The sequence below is a fragment of the Triturus cristatus genome, chromosome 6 (genome assembly GCF_964204655.1).
Source record: "Triturus cristatus chromosome 6, aTriCri1.1, whole genome shotgun sequence".
Taxonomy (NCBI): Eukaryota; Metazoa; Chordata; class Amphibia; order Caudata; family Salamandridae; genus Triturus; species Triturus cristatus.
This window is the reverse complement of record NC_140589.1, coordinates 74,407,728-74,427,036: the sequence shown is the minus strand read 5'-3', so window position 1 is coordinate 74,427,036 and position 19,309 is coordinate 74,407,728. Positions and strand designations below refer to the sequence as shown.

General features: G+C 46.4%; 1 protein-coding gene across 3 annotated transcripts in view; it reads right to left on the bottom strand.

Annotated features, from left to right (window-relative positions):
- MDGA1 (MAM domain containing glycosylphosphatidylinositol anchor 1) overlaps window positions 1–19,309 on the bottom strand; it is a 1,057,897-nt gene that overhangs the window by 515,059 nt on the left and 523,529 nt on the right. For all 3 annotated transcript variants that reach the window (XM_085610244.1, XM_085610245.1, XM_085610246.1), the window contains exon 8: window positions 9,773–10,066. In XM_085610244.1, coding sequence (XP_085466370.1) covers window positions 9,773–10,066 — 294 coding nt within the window. The remainder of the gene's footprint in view (window positions 1–9,772; window positions 10,067–19,309) is intronic.

Below are 19,309 nucleotides of genomic sequence, written 5' to 3'. Positions count from 1 at the left end.
CCAGCCCTGTGTTTCTAATACTTTTTGTTCTGTCATTTGTTTCTTTGGTGTTTAGTTGCAGGAAGGAATGGAGGGTGGGTGAGAAAGTGAAAGAGAGGGAGGGAGGGAGGTGGAGAGAAAGAAGCCTGCAGGGAGGGAGACGGACAGACAGAGAATGGCTGGGTGGAAAGAGAGACGGAGCCAGGTAGGAAGAGAGCGGGCTGCTTTGAGGATTTAACCCAGACCTGTCTTCGGTCCCTCGGTTCTGCCGCTCTCCCGCCTCCCCCAGGAGTCTGGTGTGAGCCGATAAAGTCAGCGCGCTGAGCGGGAGGCGGCCACGCGTCCCCCGACGCCGAGAGGGTCCCTATCACCCCAGCCAGAGCGAGGGCCGGTGTTTACAGCGCGCGCCGTCCATCCATCACCGGAGCCTCCGCCGGCCACCCGCACGCTCCGCGCCCCGTGTACTTTAGGTAACTGCTACAGTAACTCCGGAAGGCTGTCACACAGGGGCTGCTTTTACAGCAGAAAGCACTCTGTTTCAATTGCATGGATTTATATTGTGTCTTAAAGGGCACGCCTGAGACTGCACGACACTGGGAAACGGTCGGGATGCGGCAGACACACGAGGAAAACCTCTTTTGTTGAATCATTAGACACAAATGGTTGATTAAAACAGGAATAAGCTGTTACTTGGAAAAGATAGTTTTGGGACTTGGTAAATGTTAGGGGGCAGATTTATGTTTCCTGGCGCATCCCTGCAAATCAGCATGGATGCGCCAGGGAAGATGCATCACGCAAGTTTGCCCTTGCGCCACCGCAGATGCGCCGCATTTACAATGCGGTGCATCGTGGCGCAAGGACAAGCAGATGCGTGACGTATCTGCCGGCGTAAGGTTGGCGCAGTGCTGAAGTTGTGTCGCAAGCGCGACGCAACTCCAGCACTGTTCCAACCTATCCTATCCCTAACTAGGGGGCAGATTTATGTTTCCTGGCGCATCCCTGCAAATCAGCATGGATGCGCCAGGGAAGATGCGTCACGCAAGTTTGCCCTTGCGCCACCGCAGATGCGCCGCATTTACAATGCGGTGCATCGTGGCGCAAGGACAAGCAGATGCGTGACGTATCTGCCGGCGTAAGGTTGGCGCAGTGCTGAAGTTGTGTCGCAAGCGCGACGCAACTCCAGCACTGTTCCAACCTATCCTATCCCTAACACGGTGCGTCAAGCCTTACGCCTGCTTCAAGCAGGCGCAGGGTTTTGACGCATCAGCGTTGGGAAAGTGACTCAGTGAAATCTTATAGATTTCACTGAGTCACTTTTCATGGGCGTTCCTGTGACGGAACGCCCCCCCCCCCCCTTGTATCGCAACGCCCACATGAAACCTGACGCAGGTTTCACGTGGCGCAGGGCTTTACACCGTGACGCATCTCCATAGATGCGTCACGATGTAAATCGGGCGCAACGTGGCGCAGGGTTTACGCCGACGCTGCGTCACAAATGTGATGCAACGGCGGCGTAAAAGTGGCGCAAGTGCAACATAAATCTGCCCCTAGGTGTTTCACAGAAGTCCACGAGCGGCTCACTCCAAGCGAAATGTAAATGCTTCTGTTGGCATCACTCTTGCTCAGGATGAAGAAATCCTGGCTCTGACAACTGGAACATTCTCTTTCTGGCTTCTCTGCTGAGACAGGTGGCAAAGAGGCCACCATGCGTCACCTGTAACTGGATTTCGATGCAACTTAGCCGAATGCTAATATCGGTTGCACTAGCGCCCAGGTGCAAATTACATTTTTGCGTTATTTTACGCCTGATTTACAGATCTGTCCTGATATGCTAAAATGAGGAATAACGTGTTCAAACGTTTTCTGGGCCTGTGTTTTATGCGATCTCATACCTGATTTTCGCTGACTGCTGCTCGTAGGAGAACAAAATGCACGTGAGCGACACTTGTGCAAGGCTTAAAATATGCGCTCGTGCAAGAATCCACTTTATATTCAAATGTATGCAGACCTGCATTCACATAGTGGCAAGATGGCTCAGTGGGTTCAGTGACAACTTTCCCTGGCTTTCTGTATGTAGGCTGCCCCTCCTCAGCCTTCGGTCTGCCATTATATGCTTGAGCTGTGTACCAGGGTCCTGTCGTGTGAAGCACCAGGGGGGCTTTGTGTGTATATGTGTGTCACTTGTACGGTGCAAATCTATCTGGGGCTCAGCACAGAGCACAGCAGATGGGATTGGTGGTTTAGGGGCAAGGCGTCCACCAGAGGGGCCTGTGTTCGACCTCATGGTCACAGGTTCGAAACTCAGCAGGGCCACTCACCCTTCAGAGGTGGATGCCGTGAGCACCGGTGGGAAGCAAGAAACATCTGCTATTCAGCGCCAAGATTCCCTTGGGTGAGTGTGCGCTTTACAAATACACCTGTTATGCTATGGGTGACCGACTCAAGAAGGCAAGTGACGCCTAATCTGTGCTGCGGGCCTGCGGGCGTGAGCTCTGAAGAGGGCTGTCTTCCGTTTCTTTCTGAACTGTAGGGCGATAGAAGGGGGTGTTCTTTCAGAAGTCGGGGGCCCAGACGGCAAGGGTCCGCCTTTTGATCTTTTTCTTCTGGTATTTCTTCCTCTCTGTTTTGAATTCTAAAATGTATAATTTTACACGTCCAAATTTCAACACTAATTAAGAACCACTCGATTACGATTACCCACTAATGTTGTATTACGCAGTAGCGCGCTACCCGTCGTGGAGCGCTTCGACGCCTCGTCAGAGATAATAAGCGCTAAATAAATGCACAATTACAATACACCGCAATAACCGCATTGTTTAGTATTTGCAATGAGCACATCTACAGTGGGGTAAAGTCCCCCCTAGGGCACCGGTGCTAATGCAGCCCCGTGGATTCAGCTCCCGTGGGGGCGTCTACACTGGTGTCTGTGCTCTGACGTCGGTTGTAGGGCTAAATTAATGACCAGGGCTGCTGCCAGCGTCACCTATTTCCGGCGGACGTTCTTCCCACAGCTGTTTCCAGATGAGGAGGGCACCTCGCGGTCTATGCTCGGCTTTTACCAGCTCATTGTTAAAGAACCTGTCTATTTATTTAGCTTTTAATGTAGCACAAGGCAGCCGTTCGCCTGGTAACAGGGCACTGTGCGGGGTGATGGAGTGACAGCATGAAAGGATGCGGCGGAGACAGGGTCAGGACCACCACAGGACAACAATGAAGCCATCAGCCGCCCTCAGGGCAAGTGGGCCCTGTAACACCAAGAGTAATCCAACAAGTAACAGACATTAAGAGATGGTGTACTTTAATTGCAGGAGTAATTCAACTAATACCAGAATTAAGAGCCAATGTATTTTAACACTTGGCATAATCCAACAAGTAACAGAATTAAGAGACAATGTACTTTATCACTTAGACTCTAAGTGATAAAGTACATTGTCTCTTAATTCTGTTACTTGTTGGATTATGCTAGAGTAATACAACTAATACCAGAATTAAGAGACTGTGTACTTTACTCTTTGAATAATCCAACAAGTAATAGCATTAAGAGACAATGGGCCATATTATCAAGGACGGCGTTAAAATGATCGCCGCTTTAGCGGCAGAAAACTGCCGCTAAAGCGGCGTAAATGGGCTTGATAATATGCCCTTGTTAATTCCCATAGAAGCCCATGTTCACCGGAACCTTGGCTTCTATGGGAGTTCACAAGGGCACATTATCAAGCCCATTATCGCCGCTTTAGCGGCAGTTTTCTGTCGCTAAAGCGGCGATAATTTTAACGCCGTCCTTGATAATATGGCCCTGTGTACTTTAGGACTAGGAGTAATCCAACAAGTAACAGAATTACGAGATGGTGTACTTTCAATCGAGGAGTAATCCAACTAATGCCAGAATTAGGAGACAGTGTACTTTACTCTTGGAGTAATCCAACATTTAAAAGAATTAAAAGACACTGTACATTAACACTAGGACTAATCCAACAAGTAACAGAATTAAGACACGGTGTACTTTACTCTTGGAGTAATCCAACATTTAAAAGAATTAAAAGACACTGTACATTAACACTAGGACTAATCCAACAAGTAACAGAATTAAGACACGGTGTACTTTAGTGCTTGGAGTAATACAACTAATACCAGAATTAGGAGAAGACTTACTTAAACTCTAGGAGTAGTCCAAATAGTAACAGAATTAAGAGATGGTGTACTTTAACACTAGGAGTAATCCAACAAGTAACAGAATTAGGAGACAACATACTTTAACACTTGGATTAATCGAACTGTCAGAATTGAGAGAAAGTGTACTTTACAATTGGAGTAATCCAACAAGTAACCGAATTAAGACACGGTGTACTTTAGTGCTTGGAGTAATACAACTAATACCAGAAATAGGAGAAGACTTACTTAAACTCTAGGAGTAGTCCAAATGGTTACAGAATTAAGATATGGTGTACTTTACAATTGGAGTAATCCAACAAGTAACCAGATAAGAGGTGGTGCACTTTAACGCTAGGAGTAATCCAACTAGTAATAGAATTAAGAGACGGTGCACTTTAACGCTAGGAGTAATCCAACTAGTAATAGCATTAAGAGGTGGTGCACTTTAACGCTAGGTGTGATCTAACATACAACAGAATCAAGAGAAGACATACTGTAATGGTTGGAGTAATCTAACATATAACAGAATCTAGAAACGGTGTATTATAATGCTAGGAGTAATCCAATAAATAATAGAATTAAGAGACAACATACGTTAACGCTTGGATTAATCAAACAGTCAGAATTAAGAGACGGTGTACTTGGATGCTTGGGGTAATCCAACAAGTAACAGAATTAGGAGATGGGGTACTTTCACACAAGGATTAATCCAACTAATATCAGAATTAAGAGGCGGCGTACTTTAACGCTAGGTGTGTTCTAACATATAGCAGAATCAAGCGAAGACGTACTCTAATGGTTGGAGTAATAACAAATAACAGAATTTCGAAACGGTGTAATATAATGCTAGAAGTAATCCGACAAATAATAGAATTAGCTGCGGATGTACTTTAGCTCTGGGAGTAATCCAATAAAGTGTAGAGATGGTCTTGTGCAAAAAACCCCAGCATCCTTTGCCTGTCAAGAGCACCGGGTGCAAAATAATCAAGCAGGAAAGATAAGCTGTAGCTCACAGAGATAACGGGAGATGTGAGCCAAGAAGGAGGCCGACAAGTGCTCATATGGACCATCAGTGACCGCCGCTAGAAAGTTCTGCTAAGCCGGCCTTACGCACTGGACCGCCACAGGAGCAGGCCACGCCTGGGACAACCGCAGCACTGGATTAGCACCTGCCTCAGTAAACAGATTCATAGGCAGAGAGCCTAGTCATTGTGTGGTCACTGTGGTGTTTACTGACGTGTGACCCCCGCTAGCATGAAAAACCAGCACAGCTTTATAAAATCCGATTTCCATTCAAGAGGAATCACAAGGCAGTGGCTAAATCCTCTCTTCAAACAGACAAATCCCTTTTAAGAGGCGTTAAAGATTTTCTCTTGTGGGTGTGTTCTTAAGGAAAAGTAAAGCCTTTGGAGGCGGCCGGGGCCTTGAGGCTCATAGAGCTAAAGGCTGCCGGCGAGTGACAGCAGGATCCTCACACCGGGGGGCACGGGGGAGCACCTTTCAAGCACACCACTAGGTGGCAGGCCGGTCTCTATCATCTTCAGGCCCCTGAGCCGCTTCGACGCACGCGCACGCTGCAACATGCACAGAGTACCAGTAGACCGCTCCCAACACAAGAGCGGCATCATAGCTTCACAGCGAAGCATCATGATTTCAATGGAGAACACTCATAACTCTGCATGAATGTAGCCACAACAAACCACAGGATAACCACAGGAACACCTTTTGAACCCTCGACTATTACAGAACCTCCAGGAATTCACGTAGCATCAGTTTATCCTCAGATAACTCCGTTAGACCCCTAACCCTGAACCCACATCGCCCATACAGATCCCCGTGTTACCCCAACAGACCCTCAAATAACTCTAACCAGCTGAGGTACAACCCTAACCAACCCTCACATGAACACCAGAGACGCTCATGTTCTTCCCTCCAGGTCTTACATGATTCCAGCAGACTCCACGTAAGCTCTGACAGACAGTGGCGTGGCTCCCAATAGACCCCAGCATGAACTCAAAAAAAGACCCTCTTGTAACCCAAGCAGACCCTTGTGTACAGGTGCGGAAGAATGGGACGGCTGGGACTCACCCACCAGGAGACCTTGTTGGTGTGGAAAGGCCTAAAAACACCACCCTCTGGTGTAGACATCGGTTTCAGTGAATATTTATCATTTGTGCATCACCAAGTACAGTGTCTTGATTTGTTTTGATCCTATTAAAATCTTTGTTTCCATCGCCCTTCAGCATTACAAAAATGTGCTCCATTTTTGGTTTCCTAACTGCTTAATATGTGCAGTCCATTTGCTGGTATTTACATTTTGTGGTGTGTTACAAACAATGACATCCTACATCCTTTCTTTTCCCATTATTTCAGCAAGATTATCCCATAATTCACGTTACTTTTCTTTCTCTGACTGCAAAGTGAGAGGAGTTTGTACACAAATCCCCAGGTTAAAGAAATAAGCAGCAATGTACCACAGGACATAGCCTGACAGTTGACCTCTGAGCCAATGTGGCAGGATAAATACAGATTTCAAAGGCACCTTTATTTATTGCTTCAAATTTCACAACCCACCCAAAGTAGTTGCATGACCCACCAGTGGGTCTCGACCCCCAGTTTGGGAAGCACTGGACTACATCATTTACCCTCCGTTGGGTCTACTCAGTCGGATACAGTACTGGTTCCAAATGAGGATGGAATCCAACGATGAAGCATGCCGCCAACTGCGGGTCAGGGTTCCTCGGCCTAAGAAGATCATTGTCGTTGTAGTAAATCTTTTGGTTCTCTCTGTTTCAATAAGGTTCACTCTAATTTTATTCTGTTCGGAATGATCTTCAATAAATTATTAATTAGTAACGGTGGGCATTAGAGCCACCCCTCAAAGAGGAACAACGCTTTCAATATTCCACTCCCAAGAACCAGAGGCATTGGAGCCAGTAATCAACACAGCCTTCAATAAACCTTCTCTTTTCAGGAACAAGGGGCGTCGGATCCAACAATCAGATCAATTGCAATAAACGTCATCTTGGTAGCAAAGGGCATCAGAGTAAGCGCTCCAACAAGAACAGCGTTTTCGATAATTCTGTCTGCAGGAGCACCAGGCATTTGATCCAACAATCAGCAGAGCCACCGCCAGACCGCCTCTTCTCAGGGGCAGCGGATCATAGCTAGAACAGTGCACACAACCTTCAGCAATCCTGTTAAGGGACCAGAGGCATCAGGTCCAGCCCTCAACGTATCCTTCCGAGAACAAAGGACAACCCCCAAACCATTAACAATGCATGCAAGAAACAACATGTTCTAGGGTAATATGGTGCACAAGAATAAGGCACAGGTATTGAGCATGCTATCAAGTCCCGTATTCAGTGTCAACCCTATGGGTGGCAGGTCCAGTGCTAGCTGCGATGCTTCTTGGACACAAGCATTATGAGTCCTCCTGGGATCATCCGCAGGAACATCACCAGGGAGACGCCCCATGGGAGTGAAGGATCATAAATGAATGACTGTCCCATGGAGTAGTAACACAACTCGCTTTTATGCATGAGTGCAGGACGATGAGCTTGATTAAGAGTTTGGTGGCAACTAAAAATCGTTCAAGTTATGGAGGAAATGATCGTTACAGACTAGAACCGCAGGCTTCATCTCCTTTCTTTTACGGCCGCTGTGATGGAGGATATTCAGCTGTGGATTCGACTCAATACTTAGAGTTTCTTTCAGAATTTGGAGGCTGACTTGATGCTGGTCTGCAGCTCTCTCTTGGAAGCCGTAGGGTGGAGTCCACAAGAGAAGGCTTCAGGATCGTTTGTGTTCCAGCGGTCGCCTTCAAGCTCCCATGCATCTACGCACATGGCCGGCTGAGGTACGCAAGCCAGTGCCAGCTCTGGCAGTAAGGAGAGAAGGATATTCTACACATGAAGTCAATCAGAGATAGCGAACATCAAATAGATGTCTCCTAAACCAAGAGACGGGTGTCTATGGCTCAGTTACACTGGCTGAGGGACTCAATGAGTCGGCCACATCAAACCTTTAGAGTACCGTCCGCCCAGGGAACAGCACATGCCACTAGCACAAGCCATTACAGTGGTGCGAAACGCTTGATGGAAAGAGAACTTGCGTGAGAGGAAAAGTTTGGCAACACAATCCAGCCTTAGATTTTTACTTAATTATCTATAAGTTACTTATAAGGTCAAGGCCTTGCTTCAAAAGGCAATAGTGCGGTGTACATATCACGGGGCAGCTTAGAACCACAAGAAGTTCGCATTGGGTGATGGGCCGGGGGAAGAAAAGTCATCTGGAGACGGTCTAAGAGTGAAAATCCTTTCTGACGGGGTTGGGGTATGATATTCCGGGAATATTAGGAAATATGAAGGCTTGGATCCGAGCTCCTTGGTGCAGAGATACTGGTGCTTGTAAAACAGGTGAGGCCGTTCTTATAAAAAAAAAGCCGGCCGGGGTCCAGCCTGGTTTGGAATGGGATGTTGATCCACGATCTTGGGGCGTGAATTTAAAGTACTTGCCTCCAAGACTTTCCTCAAACATTTTTGATGGTCAGCAGAACACAAGACTTTCACAATTATAGGAAAGAACTATGTATTCACTTGCGGAGGTCGAAGGAGTGACAAAGTCATCTCGCGACCATAAAGGACTAATTGCCCCAACATGGAGTTTTGTGGCTTTTGGGATCAGAAATTTCTGATTTGCATACGCTAGCTTCAACAAATAAATGTATACCGCCACCAACATATGGGATAATATAGCTAAACCAATTTTCTTATGTGAAGAAATAAAAATTAGCCTGACATTAAAGAAAGAAGGCACACTCCCCTATATGAGGTACTGCCTAGAAGTACAAATTTCACATACATAATATGGTTTAAATGGCACCTCCAACAAACATTGACATTGCATACAGTTCATATAGCCATTCATTTCTCAACAGTTACACCTTTATTAAGAAACATTTGCGATAAAGTAAAGTCCCTGAACAAAACATTCAGTTATTACACTGTCAATAACAAAATAAATTTTTTCTCATTTCCTTTTTTTCCCATGTTTTGAGATGTACCAATGTTTCGCTCTCATCAGCCGACACATGTTTTGCAGCAGTTATCACCTTTATCAAGGCTTGCACCCATGCCCCTACTTCACAATCAATTCTTCAATAGTGCAAAAATATTTTAAAGCTAACCACGCCGAGAAGACCATTGACTATATGAAGAGTTGTTATCATGAAAGGACTATGCCATTACAAGTGAGAATACTTGGAACAGTGGCACCAAGAAAGAAACAAAGCTGCTTTGAACCCAAGAATGTAGAAAGAAAGAGGTATGTTACCTACATTAAGGGCTTATGAAGCTACATTGTGAGTAGGAATTCTTCTACCATGGACTATTGAAGAATTGATTATATGAACTATCAAGTGTTTGTCTATAGTTCCCCTACACCATATTATGTTTATGCAAAAATATGTTGACTACACACAACGACTTCACTAAAATACAAAACTGTAAATCTAGACGTTTTTCTGAAATCACACATTTTAGAATTATGGTGTGAATTTGTTGTTAAAATCCAGATAGTTTCTACGGGTTGATGACATCAACAATACGTACAAACACCATGCATCATCCTGTGTACTCACACTGCACGTTGAGCTGCACCTGGGCTTCCCGCGGTCGGATGTTGAAGCCATTATACCTGGCCGTCTGGCATTTGTAGGTCCCGCTCATTTCGCGCGTCACATTGTCCAAGCGCAGCTTCCCATCATAGGTCTCCACCAACATGGCCCCCGAAGGCATGGGCGTCTCTTTGTCCACGCGGGACCACAGGATGGGTGGCTTGGGCTTCCCTCGCACCTCGCACTGCAGCTCCGCGCGGGATCCCTCGCGCACAGTGATGACGGCCTGCCCCTTGGGAACGCTGATGGTTGGAGGAACTGTGGGAGAAGATTGAGATCTAGGTTCATCATTGGCCAATGACGAGCAAGCTCTTGATGTCCACATTTGACTGGTTGAAAGGTCTCTAATGTTCACACAGGATTATTTTTATTTTACTTTATTGGGGCATTTATCGGGTTGCTACTCTCCTGACCCCGAAGGCCCTCGTAACCCTTCAGAGAGTGTCAGAAATTTGCATAGTTCCGTGGGTACAAGAATAACAGATTTTGCCTTGAGGCTGAACGTCGTCCAACATGGTCCAATAACATTAGTTATTGGTTACATTCTGAGGAACCTGATAGCTCTCTCACCTCCATCATTCCAATTTATGCACTACTGGGCTTAGTGAGGACAAACATTCTCACAAACTTTCAGCAAGTCTTTCGAAAAATTCTCAAGCTATGTTGCTAAAATTATACGACTTAGGGGCATATTATCAAGGTCCGGCGTTAAAATTATCGCCGCTTTATCGGCAGAAAACTGCTGCTAAAACGGCGATAATGGGCTTGATAATATGCCCTTGAGAATTCCAATAGAAGCCCAGGTTCTGGTGTCAACATGGACTTCTATTGGAATTCTCCAGGGCATATTATCAAGCCCATTATCGCCGCTATAGCGGCAGTTTTCTGCTGATAAAACGGCGATAAGTTTAACGACAGTCCTTGATAATATGCCCCTCAGAAAGACTGTTATTATTGGTTGTGCTGATAGGAATTATTAACGATTGGTGCATGACCTAGAGAGTGAAGTAGGAACTTCCCAGCTCTCACACATCAGGCTTCCTCCATGTCTCAGGATGCTGAAAGAATGCGAGAAAGGGCATTAACTGTTAGCAAAGCAGTTTAGCATGTCAAGGACGTTCCAAACAAAGGTTTTTGTTTTTTTGTGTGCAGTGTCCCTTCCAGAAGCAAGCACTTATGATATAGCCGTAATTCTATATTACACCTCCTCCATGTATCTTCTCTAGTTCCACACTTCTCTTTCCCACCCTCTTTGACCCCATATTACAATTGTTCTCTCTCCCACTTCCACCATGACTTCCATCCCTATTATAATTCTAGCCCCACCTCCATCTAGTCTTCTCAGACTGTTTTAATTCTCCCTCCCCCACCTCCGCCACGTATCACCCTAGTTTTATACTTCTTTGTCCCCTACCTCCGCCATGTTTTCCATCTTCAATAATTTTAATTTTCCAATTGTTAAAGGCTTTGAACCCGAGTTATGGGCTTGAGTCGCATGTGACGGACTGTAACGAGGGTGAGGGCCTTTAACAACTGGTATAGACCGAGCGAGAAGGGTTATAAGTCTATTTCAACATTCCACCCAGTAAGGGTAGAATGTTCTAAATTAAAAAGAGAGAAACAGAAAGACAAACGTTAGAATGCTGGAGCTTCGGGCTTCTACCAGCCATTATAAGCCCGGAGCCGCTCCATTGTCTTCAATGGAGCTCTCAACATTCCATTGTTCTAATGAACATTATTGCCTGGACCTCTGGTCAATAATGGCTGTAGGCTTCCTCCTATTATTAAGGACCGAGCTCCAATTCACACTTACATACGCAGGCTAGTGTGCATGTATAAGATGTATATTGCACAAACATTGTATCAAAGCTAAGGAGTGTTGCACAATATGAGGGGTTTCAAATCAACAATTGTGCACAACTAAGGAGGCGCGACAGACAGAGTAGGTAGTATTCTGGCACACAGGGTCTCAGCTGTGCTGTGTTGCTCCTATGGCAGTTCCTGCCCATGCACGTGAGATACCTTTTTCCCTGGCACCATGCTCTGGTGCCAGGGAGCCTGCATGGACGCACTAGACTGCAACTGCTCAGCCCCAAAGTACAATCTATGCACAATATGACATGGTAGGCTTGGAAGAAAATGTAAGGGATACATTGATGGAGTTGAGGAGAGAAAATTATTGAAGATGGAAAACATGGCGGAGGCAAGGGAGGGAGAAGAACAGCACTAGGAGAATACATGGTGAAGGTGGGGAGGGAGAAGTACAGCACTAGGAGAATGCACTGTGGGGAGGGAGAAGTACAGCACTAGTAGAATACACGGTGGAGGTGGTGAGGGAGAAGTACAGCAGTAGGAGAAGACACGGTGGAGATGGGGAGGGAGAAGTACAGCACTAGGAGAATACATGGTGGAGATGGGGAGGGAGAAGTACACCACTAGGAGAATACATGATGAAGGTGGGGAGGGAGAAGCACAGCACTAGGAGAATACATGGTGGAGGTGGGGAGGGAGAAGTACAGCACTAAGAGAATACATGGTGGAGATGGGGTGGGAGAAGTACAGCATTAGGAGAATACATGGTGGAGATGGGGGAGGGAGATGTACAGCACTAGGAGAATTCATGGTGGGGATGGGGAAGGAGAAGTACAGCACTAGGAGAATACATGGTCCTCATTCTCAGATCCACCCCATCAGCCTGGGAGGACTCTTGGTGGCCCGCGTCACTAGGCACAGCCCCGGAACCCACGGACCACGCACGCAACCTGGGGGTCATCCTCGACTCCACTCTCTCCATGACCAGGCAAGTCAACGCCGTCTCCGCGTCCTGCTTCAACACCCTCCGTATGCTCCGCAGGATCTTCAAATGGATCCCCCTCGACACGAGAAAAACCGTTACCCAGGCCCTCATCACCAACAGACTCGACTACGGGAACGCCCTCTACTCAGGAACTACAAACAAGCTCCTGAGACGACTCCAACGCATCCAGAACGCCTCGGCCCGACTCATCTTCGACGTCCCCCGCCGCAGCCACATCACACTCCACCTGAGAGACCTGCAGTGGCTCCCCGTCAACAAAAGGATCACCTTCAAGCTCCTGATCCACGCACACAAAGCACTGCACAACACCGGACCCACCTACCTCAACAACCGACTCAGCTTCCACACCCTCACCCGAAGCCTCCGCTCAGCCAACCTCGCCCGCGCCACAGTCTCTCGCATCCGAAAAACCACAGCCGGCGGCAGATCCTTCTCCTACCTCGCCGCCAAGACCTGAAACACTCTCCCCACCATCCTACGACAGACCCAGGACCTGCTGGCCTTCAAAAGACTCCTCAAGACCTGGCTCTTCGACCAGTAGCACCCCTCCTCCCCAGCGCCTTGAGACCCTCTCGGGTATGTAGCGCGCTTTACAAATGCAGTGATTGATTGATTGATTGGTGGAAATGGGTAAGGAGAAGTACTGCACTAGGAGAATACATGCTGTAGATGGGGAGGGAGAAGTACAGCACTAGGAGAATACATGGTGAAGGTGAGGAGGGAGAAGTACAGCACTAGGAGAATACATGGTGGAGGTGGGGAGGGAGAAGTACAGCACTAGGAGAATACATGGTGTAGATAGGGAGGGAGAAGTACAGCACTAGGAGAATGCATGGTGGAGATGGGGAGGAAGAAGTACAGAACTAGGAGAATACATAGTGGAGATGGGGAGGGAGAAGTAGAGCACTAGGAGAATACATGGTGGAGATGGGGAGGGAGAAGAACAGCACTAGGAGAATACATGGTGTAGATGGGGAGGGAGAAGTACAGCACTAGGAGAATGCATGGTTGGGGAGGGAGAAGTACAGCAGTAAGAGAATACATGGTGGAGATGGGGTGGGAGAAGTACAGCACTAGAAGAATACATGGTGGAGATGGGGAAGGAGAAGTACAGCACTAGGAGAATACATGGTGTAGATGGGGAGGGAGAAGTACAGCACTAGGAGAATGCATGGTTGAGATGGGGAGGAAGAAGTACAGAACTAGGAGAATACATAGTGGAGATGGGGAGGGAGAAGTAGAGCACTAGGAGAATACATGGTGGAGATGGGGAGGGAGAAGAACAGCACTAGGAGAATACATAGTGGAGATGGGGGAGGGAGAAGTACAGCACTATGAGAATGTATGGTGGAGGTGGGGGAGGAAGAAGTACAGCACTAGGAGAATACATGGTGGAGTTGGGGGAGGGAGAAGTACAGCACTAGGGGAATACATGGTGGAGATGGGGAAGGAGAAGTACAGCACTAGACGAATACATGGTGGAGATGGGGAGGGAGAAGTAGAGCACTAGGAGAATACATGGTTGGGGGAAGAGAAGTACAGTACTAGGAGAATACATGGTAAAGACGGGGAGGGAGAAGTACAGCACTAGGAGACTACATGGTGGAGGTGGGGGAGGGAGAAGTACAGCACTAGGAGAATACATGGTGGAGGTGGGAGTGAGAGAAGGACAGTACTAGGAGAATTTATGGGGGAGATGGGGAGGGAGAAGTACAGCACTAGGAGAATGCATGGTGAAGTTTGGGAAGGAAGAAGTACAGCACTAGGAGAATACATGGTGGAGAAGGGGGGGGGGAGAAGTACAGCACCAGGAGAATACATGGTGGAGATAGGGAGGGAAAAGTACGGCACTAGGAGACTGTACGGTGGAGGTGGGGGAGGGAGAAGTACAGCACTAGGAGAATATATGGTGGAGATGGGGAGGGAGAAGTACAGCACTAGACGAATACATGGTGGAGATGGGGAGGGAGAAGTACAGCGCTAGGAGAATACATGGTGGAGATGTGGAGGGAGAAGTACAGCACTAGGAGAATGTATGGCAGAGGTGAGGGAGGGAGAAGCACAGCACCAGTAGAATACATGGTGGAGGTGGGGAGGGAGAAGTACAGCACTAGGAGAATACATGGTGGAGATGGGGAGGAAGAAGTACAGCACTAGGAGAATACATTTTGGAGATGGGGAGGGAGATGTACAGCACTAGGAGAATACATGGTGGAGGTGGGGAGGGAGAAGTACAGCACTAGGAGAATACATGGTGGAGGTGGGGAGGGAAATGTACAGCACTAAGAGAATACATGGTGGAGATGGGGTGGGAGAAGTACAGTACTAGGAGAATACATGGTGGTGATGGGGAGGGAGAAGTACAGCACTAGGACAATACATGGTGGAGACGGGGAAGGAGAAGTACAGCACTAGGAGAATACATGGTGGAGATGGGGAGGGAGAAGTACAGCACTAGGATAACACATGGTGGAGATGGGGAGGGAGAAGTACAGCACATGGTGGAGATGGGTAGGGAGACGTACAGCACTAGGAGAATTCATGGTGAAGGTGGGGAACGGAGAAGTACAGCACTAGGAGAATGCATGGTGAAGGTGGGGATGGAGAAGTACAGCACTAGGAGAATGTATGGTGGAGATGGGGAGGGAGAAGTACAGCACTATGAGAATACATGGTTGGGGAGAGAGAAGTACAGTACTTGGAGAATGCATGGTGGAGATGGGGAGGGAGAAGTACAGCACTAGGAGAATACATGGTTGGGGAGAGAGAAGTACAGTACTTGGAGAATGCATGGTGGAGATGGGGAGGGAGAAGTACAGCACTAGGAGAATACATGGTTGGGGAGAGAGAAGTACAGTACTAGAAGAATACATGGTGGAGATGGGGAGTGAGAAGTACAGCACTAGGAGAATACATGGTAAAGACGGGGGAGGGAGAAGTACAGCACTAGGAGAATACATGGTGGAGATGGGGGAGGGAGAAGTACAGCACTAGGAGAATACATGGTGGAGGTGGGGGAGGGAAAAGTACAGCACTAGGAGAATACATGGTTGGGGAGAGAGAAGTACAGTACTTGGAGAATGCATGGTGGAGATGGGGAGGGAGAAGTACAGCACTAGGAGAATACATGGTGGAGGTGGGAGAGAGAGAAGTACAGTACTAGGACAATATATGGTAAAGACGGGGGAGGGAGAAGTACAGCACTACGAGAATACATGGTTGGGGAGAGAGAAGTACAGTACTAGGAGAATACATGGTGGAGGTGGGAGAGAGAGAAGTACAGCACTAGGAGAATGTATGGGGGAGATGGGGGGGAGAAGTACAGCACTAGGAGAATGCATGACTGAGGCGGAGGAGGTAGAAGTCTAGGTGTAAGGTGATAAATGGTGGGGGTAGGCGGACAGATGTAGGGTTATAAGTGGCGGAGGTAGGGGAGAGAGTTGTACGGCAGTAGAATATATAACTGAGGTGGAGGAGGGAGACGTCTAGGTGGAGGGTGATAAATGGTGGAGGCGGTGCAAGAAGCACAGAAGGAATATTGAGGGCCCATTTTCTTTACAAATAAAATAGTATGTAAAGTGTCATTGTGAAACTTCAAACACTTCCGCGCGGTCACACTGTTTAGATAGCAGCGTCTCGGAATAATTGATGATTCTGGCATGTCCCTTCCGCCTGGTGGGAGCCCAGGAACACAAAGGGAGGGGCTCTCTGGGCCACCGCTGATTAATTTCTCATCCCAGCTCTTGTTTCAAAGGCAGGGATGCAGGCGTGAAAGTATTAAAATTTACTGCCTTTAAATATTTTATCATGCGTTTAATGTTGCGAAATTAGACAGTATCTGGTAATATATTCCCCTCCCCAATACTGCATCTGCCTTTATGGAGAAAAAACCACAAAATGATTCAATTACTGGCTGGCCCGTGCAGTAACGAGCAGTGAGGGGGGGGGGGGGGGGGGGGGGTCTCTCTGGAGCATCAGAACCGGCACTCGTTGTTTTATGGTGTAAAGAGCAGAACTAATCACGTCTGGGGGGGGATGCTCAAACTAAAGCAAAGGTTTATGGGCCCAGCAAGGCAGGAGAAACGTCTGATTGATATGTGATATATTTTATTTCTAACAGCTGGTGGCAATATGTGCGAGAGAGGAGACCCCATGGGGGGTTGTACTTTTTTATACACCAGATGCCCATGTTCTGTCCATTTTAGGTTTCTCCTCCGGCTCTAGCAACAGCATCTTCCCGTAGATAGCCGCGAGGTCAACCTGCGTTACTATAGTGATAATAAGTGGGAGTTGTTTAATTCACGTACAATCCACGTGCACTCACGAAGTTAAAAAGTGGGAGTTGTTTAATACAGGTACAATCCACATACACTCACGCAGTTAAAAAGTGGGAGTTATTTAATACAGGTACAATCCACATGCACTTACAAAGTTAAATACAGGTACAATCCACATGCACTCACGCAGTTAAAAAGTGGGAGTTATTTAATACAGGTACAATCCACATGCCCTCACGAAGTTAAAAAGTGGGAGTTGTTTAATACAGGTACAATCCACATGCCCTCACAAAGTTAAAAAGTGGGAGTTGTTTAATACAGGTACAATCCACATGCACTCACGAAGTTAAAAAGTGGGAGTTGTTTAATACAGGTACAATCCACATGCCCTCACAAAGTTAAAAAGTGGGAGTTGTTTAATACAGGTACAATCCACATGCACTCACGCAGTTAAAAGGTGGGAGTTGTTTAATACAGGTACAATCCACATGCCCTCACAAAGTTAAAAAGTGGGAGTTATTTAATACAGGTACAATCCACGTGCACTCACGCAGTTAAAAAGTGGGAGTTATTTAATACAGGTACAATCCACGTGCACTCACGAAGTTAAAAAGTGGGAGTTGTTTAATACAGGTACAATCCACGTGCACTCACGAAGTTAAAAAGTGGGAGTTGTTTAATACAGGTACAATCCACATGCACTCACGCAGTTAAAAAGTGGGAGTTATTTAATACAGGTACAATCCACGTAAACTCACGCAGTTAAAAAGTGGGAGTTATTTAATACAGGTACAATCCACGTGCACTCACGAAGTTAAAAAGTGGGAGTTGTTTAATACAGGTACAATCCACGTGCACTCACGAAGTTAAAAAGTGGGAGTTGTTTAATACAGGTACAATCCACATGCACTCACGCAGTTAAAAAGTGGGAGTTATTTAATACAGGTACAATCCACGTAAACTCACGCAGTTAAAAAGTGGGAGGTATTTAATTCAGGTATAATCCACATGCCCTCACGAAGTTAAAAGGTGGGAGTTGTTTAATACAGGTACAATCCACATGCACTCACGAAGTTAAAAAGTGGGAATTATTTAATACAGGTACAATCCACATGCACTCACGAAGTTAAAAAGTGAGAGTTATTTAATACAGGTACAATCCACGTAAACTCACGCAGTTAAAAAGTGGGAGTTGTTTAATACAGGTACAATCCACATGCCCTCACAAAGTTAAATACAGGTACAATCCACATGCACTCACGCAGTTAAAAAGTGGGAGTTATTTAATACAGGTACAATCCACATGCCCTCACGAAGTTAAAAAGTGGGAGTTGTTTAATACAGGTACAATCCACATGCCCTCACAAAGTTAAAAAGTGGGAGTTGTTTAATACAGGTACAATCCACATGCACTCACGCAGTTAAAAGGTGGGAGTTGTTTAATACAGGTACAATCCACATGCCCTCACAAAGTTAAAAAGTGGGAGTTATTTAATACAGGTACAATCCACGTGCACTCACGCAGTTAAAAAGTGGGAGTTATTTAATACAGGTACAATCCACGTGCACTCACGAAGTTAAAAAGTGGGAGTTGTTTAATACAGGTACAATCCACGTGCACTCACGAAGTTAAAAAGTGGGAGTTGTTTAATACAGGTACAATCCACATGCACTCACGCAGTTAAAAAGTGGGAGTTATTTAATACAGGTACAATCCACGTAAACTCACGCAGTTAAAAAGTGGGAGGTATTTAATTCAGGTACAATCCACATGCACTCACGAAGTTAAAAAGTGAGAGTTATTTAATACAGGTACAATCCACGTGCACAAACGCAGTTAAAAAGTGGGAGTTATTCAGGTACAATCCACGTGCTCTCACGCAGTTAAAAAGTGGGAGTTATTTAATACAGGTACAATCCACATGCACTCACGAAGTTAAAAAGTGGGAATTATTTAATACAGGTACAATCCACATGCACTCACGAAGTTAAAAAGTGGGAGTTATTTAATACAGGTACAATCCACATGCCCTCACGAAGTTAAAAGGTGGGAGTTGTTTAATACAGGTATAATCCACATGCCCTCACGAAGTTAAAAGGTGGGAGTTGTTTAATACAGGTACAATCCACATGCACTCACGAAGTTAAAAAGTGGGAATTATTTAATACAGGTACAATCCACATGCACTCACGAAGTTAAAAAGTGAGAGTTATTTAATACAGGTACAATCCACATGCCCTCACGAAGTTAAAAGGTGGGAGTTGTTTAATACAGGTACAATCCACATGCACTTACGAAGTTAAACATTACTCACTATCACATCACTAGCATCTGTAGCTTGGGATGATTTTTTTTTTAACATAAGTAGCTCTTTTTACAAAATAGTTTGGAGACCCCTGTCCTAG